General features: G+C 30.1%; 1 protein-coding gene across 1 annotated transcript; it reads left to right on the forward strand.

The window, feature by feature from the left end:
• The first annotated feature begins 7165 nt into the window (after positions 1–7165).
• Positions 7166–9569, forward strand: LOC122509046 (tigger transposable element-derived protein 1-like). Its single transcript, XM_043622809.1, has 3 exons — positions 7166–8781; positions 8859–8933; positions 9011–9569. Exons 1-3 carry the CDS (start codon positions 7362–7364, stop codon positions 9460–9462), a joined length of 1947 nt encoding a protein of 648 aa, XP_043478744.1. The 5' UTR covers positions 7166–7361; the 3' UTR covers positions 9463–9569.
• Positions 9570–12008: the final 2439 nt, after the last annotated feature.

The following is a 12008-nucleotide window of genomic DNA, read 5'->3' on the forward strand; positions in this document are numbered from 1 at the left end:
TTTTGGAAATGTTGAAATTCAAGGATATTTTTTCCAAGTTGAGGCAATTTAATTCTTGTGTCGTTCATCACTCTACAATTTTCTTCATGTTCGTTCAGCTTATATTCTTCTCCAAAATAGTGCAAGCAGCGATCACAGATGTATTTTTTTCTCTTCTTCTTTGACAGTTCTGAACTGACGAGTCTCGACAAATCCTTGATCCAGACATAATGGTAATTGAATGACATGATAGCAATTTCATCCTCCTCCTCTTCCTCTTCATGATTTTCGTCAATGTAGTGATCTTCAACTCGTAAAAGGTTAACATGATGAATTTTCTTTTGTGATGATAGATGTAGAGGTGAAACAGTAAATTTTTCATCTCTTTTGACAAGGCCGTAAACGTTGACTGAAATGTTGTTTAAAGCCTCAAATTTTGAAATATCTTTAAGTGCAACTGGAAATTCAATTCCAGTAAAATCGAGTAAATCTTCGTATTGCCTGTATTTTGCAACTCTGTGTGCATGTTTATTATCTGAGGGATATAACGCTGACAATATTGACCATTTAAAACACTGGTTATCGGTGTTTTGAACATTTATGCAGGCATGCTTTTTATTGATAGCAGATGGCAAATTGATATAAGAGCTTGCACGCATTGGGTTGTATTTGTTAATGTTAACTTCCAATCTTTCAATAGAATGAAGTCTCCAATTTGAATCTTTTTGTTGGAACTCTTCAATTCTTTTCAAAGTTGGTTGTTTTACATTCTCGTTGTACCATTGTTCTAACGGGGTTGTACTTAAAATTTCAACTGTTTTTGCAATAAACGTCTTCAAGTCAGATATTTCCTCTTTACCATTATTTAAATCTTTTACAAATTTCGCGCCTAACACGGTATACACTTTTAGCGGACCAAACCTGTTTAAAGCTTTTTGAATGTTAATTTCGAATAAAGCAAAGGCATCATCTAAGAACAAGTTAATATCTTTATACGATAAATTCATAATAGCACTGGTTTGTAAACGATCATCGAATGCCTTATCAAAATTTACCCATTTCAATCTTTCATTCTCCATTTGCACACCCGCACCACGTTTCATTAATGTATCAAAATGGCAAGACAAGTACTCTATCTTTTGGTTTAAATTCAAACATCTTGATTTTTGATAAGGTAAAAATTCATATTTTTTCAAAAAATTACGCATTATGTTTTTGTAACGCTCACACTTGTTTTGCCATTCAAAACATTTAATAAGCTTATCATCACCTGTCATATTCATCGTGGTGCTGAGTTCACGCTCTGCGACTTTGATAAAGCTGTCAGCCTCCTCACACACCTCATTGTAGTACTTGAGGTCTATTCGACGTCGTGATTTCTTTGACGATTTGCACTTTGGCATCTTGTACCTAAATCTGAAAATAAACTTTAAAAAAATACGTCTAAAACTAAGAAAAACCTGAAAAAACTCAAACTAAAAAAAAAATCCTGAAAATAAACAACTAACACTAAAAAAAATCCTGAAAATAAACAAATAAATCTAAAAAAAAAAATCCTGAAAATAAACAACTAAATCTAAAAAAAATCCTGAAAATAAACAACTAGATCTAAAAAAAAATCCTGAAATAGAAAAAAAGAACCCAAAAATAGAAAAAAAACCACCACCAACTTAAAACTAATGCAAAATAGAACACAAAAATAAACAAAACCTATAATAAAAATAAATAACTCCTAAATTCAAAACGAAAAAAACTCTGAAAAATTTTCTCTGAAAATCAAATCGAAAAAAAATCTCTGAAAACTCTAAAGAAAATCTGGAACCCTGAAAACCTGAAAGTAGTCTGCTGCACCATTCAAGATGCAACTGATGCTCGTGGCTCGCGCTCCGTAACTTATACCCCAGTCCCCACTATACTCACCTCCCCACTGTGCAACTCCCCACTACTCCACAGGCGCACGCAACTCTCCTACCACAATGTAGTTAACGCCGACTACTGGGATAACTTGAAGTTAACATTACCCAAGTGGGTCATCGGTCGGTAATGCAGAACCCTGACATACCGACCCGACCAAAAATTGTGAAAGAAATCTGCATTATCGACTGATGGTAATACTTATCATCGGTCGGTAACTTACCATCAGTCGGTAATTTACCGGCATTTTTATAGGAGTATTATCATCAAGGTCGGTAAAACAGAACACCCCTTCTAAGCCACTTGAAAATTCAAAAATAAAAATTTTAATACCCCTCTAAGGGGGTTTAAATTGAACAAAAAATAAAGTGGCGCCATCTAGCGGTGGCAGCCGGTACTAAAAACTCGGTCAGTAAAACAGAACACCCCTTCTAAGCCACTTGAAAGTTCACTATTAAAGAAATCTACCTTACCGACTGTAGGTAAGTGGCCCAGAACCCGCCTAGCTTAACTACTATTTTTTTTATTAACTTTGTTTGCATTTTAAAGTACATACTTTTACCTGAAAAATGTGTAAATTTCATAAAAATCCATAAACAATATTCCAAAATATTCAAAATTTTATAAAATTAATATTAAAATTCAAAATGGCGTATCTTCAACAATTAAAATTTTTTTTTTTAATTTGGGGGAAAGAAGTCTCTTATATAGAACTATAATCCCACGAAGTTTTGCGAAAATCGGTACACTCTTTGCAAATAGTGATATTTCTGATGTGAAATGCCTCTTCTATAACTGTTACATATCTGTAACAAATCACTTGTAACAGTATTATGTATTTGTTACATATTAGTTACAGAGATAAAAGTTGGGGTATTTTGTGGTACTGACAATAAATCTGAATTCCTCTTTGCTCCATCACGTAAAGACATTTTTCAACTAGATGATTACGACTCTTATATCAGATTCCAAAAATCTAATATGTCAGATAAATTTATTTCTATCCCACATGCACAAAAATGGCGCTTTTAGATAGCTGACGACAGGGAGTAAAGCCACTCATTTGTTCGACCGTATGAAAATGGCGACCATTTTCTTCCATGTGCAAAAGTAACAGCTGATCCCATGCAATATTTTTGCCCAAGGGAGAAAACGGCCGCCATTTTCATACAAGTCGAACAAGTGAATGACTTTTACTCCCTGTCGTCTGCTATCTGAAATCGCCACTTTTGTGCATTAGGAATAAAAAATATCGTAAGTAACACGGGAATAAAGACAGTCCAATTTATTTACGGTGATTTTTGTGACATCGTAAATAAATGGCTGCCTTTATACCCTTGTTGCTTAATATACCATTTAATTGATAGTTTTTATAAACATTGTAGATTGTACCTGGGGGTTTTTCGGGTCCCTGATACCGAATTTGAAGTTATATTTTAAAAACCAGTCTCTGTTAAAAACATATTATGTCAAAATTCAATATGGCGGACAAACTGTTTAAAAATTGATAATCTTTATAATCCTCCATATTAAATTATAAAAATCTGTCTTCAAATTCGTAATCAGTGATCTCAAAAACTCCGTAGGTACAAAATTTCATAAAAGAAATTATCAATTTAAAAAAAATATTTGTCATATTGAATTGAGGTTAGAATAAAAGCCTTGTCAGACGTTATGGAGCAAAATGGACTTCGGAAACGTTATCAAAGCCCCAAACTACATGGGAATAAAATAAACAGGTTAAAAGTACCTAAAAAAGTTTCTTGTAAAAACCACAAGGTCCTTTGCAGAATACACGAATAGGTTAAGTTTGCTTGAGTTTAGTGAGTTTAGTTGAGTTTAGTTTAGTTTAGTGTTTCCAACACTAAACTAAATTTCTTGATGTAATAACACCAAGAAATTCAATATTGTTCGTCAGCTGAAGTGTGTGACCACACACAGTCTAGCTCAGGGGCGGATCCAGGCAAGGTTCTTTGGGGGCATCTGCTTGACGCTAGCTTGATGACCTTTTATGAATAAAATTTTTATTTAAAAAATTCCAGGAAGTCTGAATTCTCGGGCGGGAGGCATGTCACTGTGCCCCCTAGATCCGCGCCTGGTCTGGCTTGTGAATTTCCCAAACTCAGGCGTTTGTGGATAGTACAACCGCCGTTCATAGATGGTGCAGGAAATCTTGTTAATTTTACAAGAATTTTTTCCTTTTGACACTTTTTTGTGGGGCTGTGTAATTTGCAGATTTTATGAACTCGTCTTTTGATCTGATCTTAAAAAGTAATATGTCTTTCCTTTTCTCAATTTTAGGACTGGGCAAAATTGGTAAGTATAGCTTAATTATGATGAGAATACATATTTATTAATCTTTTATTTGTGAATCTCTCCTTTTATAGAAGAAGATATACAGAACTTAAATTTTCATTTGTTTGTATGTTGTATTTTTCAAGTTTTTTATTTTTTTGGATTGATTTTTCGCTCAAATGTATCACTATAGTTTATTTATTTTTATTTAAAAACTCAACGATACCACAATACCACTGTATATAAATAAAGTGTAACACAAAAAACAGCGCTACTAATAAGGATATCATTTCCATACCGTTTAGATTTTGTGATATAAATTTTAAAAATAGACATTTTTCTCTAAGGTGTCGGTAAAATTAAAAAATTAGATAAAATTCTCATTTTACATTTATCTGCTTTTATTTCGAAAAATTTTATGTAAAATTGATAATCTTAAATCACTAATTTTTTACTCTTTTTATGACATTTTTCAGAACCAAAAAAGAGAGGTAGGTATATTAATAAATAAAAAATTTTAATATTAACTTTAGTGCAAAGAAATTAAATATTAGAGTCGCTGCAAAGCTTTATCATTTATATGGTTTCATCTTGGTTATCTTTTATGAACACATATATCGATGTATAATTTTAATTATTCTATTTTTTCATACATTATTATAAACATGAATTTACTGAATAATAATAATTTATTAAAAAACACAAGAAACCTTTTTTTCATATACATTTTTTATATACACGGAGAGAAGAAAGTATTCAATTATACTCAGCCCTAAGTCATAGTTACCAAACAATATGGTGATATTTTCGTTCAACAAAATAAAAAATAAGCTTCTCTAAACAACCGTTTAGTTATTGAAAGCTTTTTTTTTATTAATTTTAATAAATTTGTTTAAAGTTAAATGAATAATTTAATTAAAAATCAGTTTTGTTTGCTTTACTAATCGGACAATCATTTTTACGAATAGGGTGAATGCACCAGTGAATGAACACTCACCAGTGAATGAACACTCGGCGAAAAAGATAAATAACTAAGGTTAAAAACTATTGTTTAATATAAAAATTAGAAATTAATAATTTAAGTGATTCCTTTTATCAAATTATGCAAAAGTTATGCAAAGTTATATTACAATTTTTTTATAATAAAATAAATTTTAAAGGACTTGCTGTTTTTGTGATCTAGGGGAAGAATTCTAATTACACGATAGAGAGTGAATCTAAAATTAAAACGTATATTTTACATAAAATTATTTAATAAAATATGCAAAATACGGTATCAAAAAAATTTTGAACCTTCAAAGTTTTATTTTAAAAAGTTTTTACAACAATATATTGATATCATTAAAAGTTTTAAGCTGTTCAATCACTGGTAAATTTTTATGTCAATGTTCCAGTAAAAAGACAGTGTTCATTTATTGGTGTCACCGGTTTTAAACTGCTGCTCCAGTGAATGAACACTTATTTCAACTAGGCGACGCGCAGACGCAAAATCGAAAACAGCTGTCACAGTAAATTTAAGGTTAGAATGATATAAACAAGTTTTTTCACGTTTTTCACAAACTCGAAGGTTTAAGTTTTTCTAAAATGACATCGGCGAAAAAAAATATGAAAGGTTTCGTTATTCTACACGGAAAAAATTAATTTAGTACATTTTACGAAACTAATTTTGGAATAGCGGATACGGAGAGGAGTTTAGTATAAGATAAAACAGAATCAATAGTAATATATGATGACTGCGTTTCTCGAAAACTCAAAAAAAATTCTATGGAATTCACAAATGATCGGTTGGACGTTCTAATTCAAGAGTTTTGTAAAATGTTTAGCCTGAAGCGCATGCGCCACGGAAAAAAATATTCACGGAGAAAAAAACGAATAAAGCAGAGAAAAGAATTTCTTAATGTACCAATGAGCTCTCAAGACCATTTTTTCTCGTCTTCTATAGGAGATAGATGATTGGTTCGACACATGTGACTGCACTCTACAACGCAATGGTTCGCTTGGATTGGCTTATTTTATTCTGACACTAACTTAACGGAAATACGCATACATATAAACGAATTCTGACGCAACGCACATACAATATAACTCGCACTTGTAGATGAAAGAATTGAGTTTCTTTATATACTAACTGAGGAGATTAAAACTGCGCTTGTGAGAAATGTCAATATACTGAATATTAATTTTTTAAAAAATCATTTTTTTAAAAGTTATACAAAATATTTTATGGTTTTTAAAATAACATTTTTTGATTATAATTAGTTATAAAATCTCTATAAAATTTTTCAATTTTTAGAAAATAATTTTATTCTTAATTTTCAATTATAAATAAATTGACAAAAAATTTTCAAAATTAAATTCAAACTCAAAAAATGTTTATATTAAATTGTCTAAAATTTGAAGTAATAACAGTTAGAACTTGAGAAATTAATATATATATTGTCATCGGTAAATATTATGATAAACTATAAAATTTATTGGAATGTAAATTAAAAGAAATTAATAATAATTAAAAGTTTGGATTACAAAATCACATAAAAAATGTTACGAATTTGGAACAATGAAATGTGAAATACGTAAAAGAAAACAATTATCTAAATGTTACCGGCAGGTAAAGCAGTTCTCTTTTTCCTTCCACATATTATCTCTATATACAGCAGACAAGTTAATACCGACGCGACGAGACAAGCTTCAACATATCTATTTATAACGCGACTTTTGGTACACCCCATATAGAATTTTACGAAACTTTGTGTTCGAGAATTCACGATAGACAGCGAAGTGGAAACTCAAACCACGCGTTTTTAGATTGCACGAAACATTTTTACCATTTTCTGATAAAATGTTCACCAGAAAATACGAAACATTTCTACATTCAAGCTTGTTTTATAAATTACAACACTGGTTGCAGTTTCTCGACAATTGTTCTGCTTAAAGTAGTGAAAGTTTCTGGGTTTTTGAAAAACTTCGTCAAGGAATCTTAAATATCCGCTAGTGCGAAATTAGTTTCGTAAAATCTGCTGAACTTATTTTTTCCGTGTAACGAACAGTTAAAGAACGCAATTGAAGATGTTGAGAATAAAACTTTTTCTTTAAATGTTGCAAGTAAAACTTATAATATACCAAAGAGCACTCTCTCGAAGAAATTAGTTGAAAAGGAAATTTCTAAAGGTAAAATGGGCCCTTCTCCAATTCTTTTAAGTCATGAAGAAGAACGCATTAAAAATTGGATTTTAATGAAAGCAAAACTAGGTTTTCCAATGCACCCGGAACAGGTTATGGACGCAGTACAGAGTATTTTAAAAGAAACTGTCAGGAAAAATCCCTTTAAAGATGACAGACCTGGAAAAAAGTGGTTTTCATTATTTCTTAATAGAAATCCAGAAATTGTTTTGAAGAATGCGGAAGTCATTTCTAAGGGACGAGCTTCGGTAACGGAAGAAATAATTCGACAATGGTTTTTAGAGTTAAAAGACTACTTAAAAAGTGAAAATGTTTTAGATATTTTAGACGATCCAACTCGAATATTTAATTTAGATGAGATTGGAATGCAAACCTGCCCGAAAAGTGGAAAACTTCTAGGAGAAAGAGGCAAAAAAAACCACTATATAATATCTCCAGGTCAGGAAAAGCAACAATTGACAGTGTTGTGCTGTTATTCTGCAAATGGAGAATATGTAAATCCGATGATAGTTTATCCTTACCAAAGACTCCCCAGTCACATCATGGATACTATGCCTGATAATTGTGCTGCTGGTCGAAGTCCTACAGGTTGGATGATAAGTGCTACTTTCTACGAGTTTATTGCAGACATTTTCTATAAAAAAATTATGGAACGACAAATTCAGTTCCCTATTTTAATTGTTTTGGACGGTCATAAATCTCATTTAAGCCTAGAATTGCATGAATTTTGTGTAAAGCATCAAATTATTTTAGTTTGTTTACCACCAAATGCTACCCACATTCTGCAACCTTGTGATGTTGGTATATTTCGTCCTCTGAAGCTCGAATGGAAAAAGGTGGTATTGAAACTCCAACAAGATTCCACAAAATCAATTACAAAAAGTAATTTTGCTCCACTATTTAATGAAGCTTTCTTGAAAGCTACCAAAGTTGAAACGATTAAAAAATCTTTTGAAGTATGTGGCTTATACCCGTTCAATGCTGATAAAGTTGATTATTCGAAATGTATTTCAACAAGACGTAAAGAAATAAATCAGTCTGCTACTTCTGGTATTGAATTATTAGAAGATGATTTAAGTTTTCAAGAACAAATATTATCTAGAATAGAACTTCAAGTACCACCAGACATGCTGGAAATTTTTCTCAATGCATATCATGAAAATACGGAGCCCCCAACGGAAAAAATTCTTTTTTCAATATGGAAGAATCTAATGGACGATTCTGTAAATATAAACAATCACAAAAATCTCAATGAAATCCCTGTGAACGAAATAGAAATTCAAAATCAAATAAATCCACTAATTGAAAGTGAACAAATTGCCAGCAACAGTGACAATTTGTCTAGTAAAAACTCTGATTCATTAGTTGATCTCAATATGAATAATCTTGATTCTCCATCTGTTTGTTTACAAGGTGAATATTTCGATAAATTAAATTTCACTTATAAATATTTAAATTTATTTTTTATTTAAAACTTATTTTCTTTTCAGATTTAAGACTCCCAGAGAAATCTACAATCGAACAATTATCTAATCAATCAAACTTAAATGAATGCGTCGAAGCAAGTAAAAATCTTTTCTTTTTACTTTTCTATTTAGAAAAACAATTTCTATCAAAAATGTAATATATTTTTTACTTTAAGGTATTCCTGTGATAGATCTTTGTGCAACCAGTGATGAATTGAACAAAAGGAATCCATTAGCTGATATAACAAATAAAAATACCGTAGAAGATGGCGCGGTATCTAATTCTAAACTTGACAAAGTCATTGTAAATCGAGAAGAAATTGATTTGATTTGGAAAACGCATTTACATTTTCCGCGCATCGAGAACAGTAATAATAATAAACGTAAAAAAGAATCTCCTACTGTATTTGCAATTACGTCAAAACAGTGGAGAGAGAAAGAAGATGAAAAAATAAGAATTATTCAAGAGGAAAAATTACTCAAAGAACAGAAGAAGGAAGAACGTTTGGCCAAAAAGCTGTTAAAAGAACAAGAGCAAAAGGAAAAAAAGAAATTAAGAGAAGAAAATAGATTGAAGAGAAAACTCGAATTAATTGAAAAAAATAAATCTAAAAAAAAGAAAAATTAAAAAAGGAAAATATGGTCAAATTTGCTTTATAGATAGACAAATATTACATTGTTTTCTACTTGACTTTCTTACTAAACTTTCCAAAAAAAATTTTTTTACTTAAAAACGACTGATTAGGTTAATTTGTTACTTGTTTAAGGTTGTTGGTTTGAATAATATAACCTTCGATTAAATATTATTAATAAGAACAAGTTGTGCAATTATCTCAAAAGATTCATAATTATGGTGCTAGTCCATATATATTTAAGAAAAATATGTAATGTAAAAAAATGTGATATTTTCAAAAAGAAATAAAAAGAATTTTATTTAATACTCTTTGTATAATTATAATATACAATACATATGTATTGTAAAATCTATACCTATTAAAATAGTATGATATAGTCACATATAGTAATTTAATTACTCTATATTGTTTTAATAATAGTGCTTAATAATTTATAATCAAATTAGTCATTTGAGGTTAGGTACTTAATGATTTAAAAAATCAAGGTGTTCATTCACTGGAGCACTGTGTTCATTTACTGGCTTAAGTGTTCATTCACTGGTGTTTTCACCAATAATTTATATTTTTATTTATTATTAATTGTTAGTTATTTTATTTAAAAAAAGAAAAATTTTATCAATAAGTTGAAGTATTCTAGAATATAAAAATATAGTTCTTAAGTGCAATAGAACTAGTATTTAAGAGTGAAAAATATACAAAGTTAGGAAAATCACTAACTGTTCATTCACTGGTGCATTTACCCTATGTTTAGTTCGATCGACTAAAAAAAATGGAACGCCTTTTTGTAACCTTTGTCTAATATTAATTTGTCAAAACTTAAATTTTCTTACTAAACGCATAATAGTACAACCTGTAATAAGTGATAACCGCATGTGATAACTATAAGGACGGGCGCAAACAGAAGAAGGTTGGTTAGTGATTCAAACGAGATACGAAATAAGTCATAGATAGACATCTATTATAAAATTGTGCCCAGACAGGATATGTATTGAATGAATTTTTGAGAGCAAGGTTTAATTAGCATTTGGATTTTTAATATAATAATTTAAAACATAATTAATTAACGATGTACCATTGATTGTATAGATATTTGATGTAATGAAAGTATATTGTTAATAGTACCTATATTTGACAATTAATTTATAAAATAAATAATATTCTTCGACAAAACAGGAAATTATTATAATAATTATGTAAAGAACTCCATCAGATTCTTTAACTAACTTACAAACCCACTATAATTCTTCTCTTTATGTAAAATTATATATTATTTCATGTCTTCCATCAAAGTAAAATTATGATAATATAAAAGTACATTCTTTTCATTCAACAAACAAAAAATTTATGGAAAAACTGTTATATCTTTCAACTTTACATATTTTACACTTTTTTTTCTACAATATTATTCTGTTTAATAGAAATGCCTAACAATTATTTTATTATTTAATTTAATATTAATCTTTTTATGTAATTGAAATATTTTGTATATTTTTATTCTAATATTAAGAATTAACATGCCTTTCTCTTTTTCTATATCATTAGGAGATTCAGATAAAGGTACGTATAACCATAAACAAATAAATATGTTCAATTCATTCATCAGTGAGCGTTATTTAAAAAGTCATTAGTTTAAATCATCACTTAGCATTACCTTAATTATAGTTTAAATTTATTTAAATACTTAATTCACCCTGATGCTTTCCTTCAGGGAGACGCATGCATATCCCCTAATCGCCAAGTCGTCGAATGATCAAATAGTCGAATGCCAAGTAATCGAATGGACAAAACGTCGAATGCTAAAAACATCGAATCGGCATTTAGTCGAATGCTTAAAACATCGAATTGTCAATACGTCGAATGTTTAAAACGTCGAATTATCAATTCGTCGAATGTTAAAAATATCGAATCGTCAATATGACGAATGTTCAAAACGTCGAATTATCAATTCGTCGAATGTTAAAAACATCGAATTGTCAATACGTCGAATGTTCAAAACGTCGAATGATAAAAACGTCGAATGCTAAAAACATCGAATCGTCATGTAGTCGAATGCTAGAAATATCGAATCTTCAGTTAATCGAATGCTAAAAACATCGAATTCTCAATTCGTCGAATGTTCAAAACGTCGAATGTTTAAAACGTCGAATGCTAAAAACGTCGAATGTTCAAAACGTCGAATGCTCAAAACGCCGAATCATCATTTAGTCGAATGGTAAAACCATCGAATAGTCCGTTCGTCGAATGCTTAAATAGTCGAAACGCCATCTGTTCGAATTATCAAGTAGTAGAATGGTAAAGTTGTCGAATGTTCAAAACGTCGAATCGTCATCTGTTCGAATTGCCAAGTAGTAGAATGGTAAAGTAGTCGAATGGACAAAAAGTCGAAACGCCATCTGTTCGAATTATCAAGTAGTAGAATGGTAAAGATGTCGAATGTTCAAAACATCGAATCGTCATTTAGTCGAATGCTAAAAACATCGAATCTTCATTTAATCGAATGCTAAAAACATCGAATTCTCAATTCGTCGAATGTTTAAAA

This window comes from Leptopilina heterotoma, unplaced genomic scaffold, assembly GCF_015476425.1.
Source record: "Leptopilina heterotoma isolate Lh14 unplaced genomic scaffold, ASM1547642v1 Lhet_115, whole genome shotgun sequence".
Lineage (NCBI taxonomy): Eukaryota > Metazoa > Arthropoda > Insecta > Hymenoptera > Figitidae > Leptopilina > Leptopilina heterotoma.

Bases quoted from the DNA above. Each gene is read 5' to 3' on its own strand.
- LOC122509046 (XM_043622809.1), top strand. From the start codon at position 7,362: ATGGGCCCTTCTCCAATTCTTTTAAGTCATGAAGAAGAACGCATTAAA. The intron at 8,782-8,858 runs GTGAATATTTCG...TTTTCTTTTCAG, and splicing joins TCCATCTGTTTGTTTACAAG to ATTTAAGACTCCCAGAGAAA. The intron at 8,934-9,010 runs GTAAAAATCTTT...TTTTACTTTAAG, and splicing joins AAATGAATGCGTCGAAGCAA to GTATTCCTGTGATAGATCTT.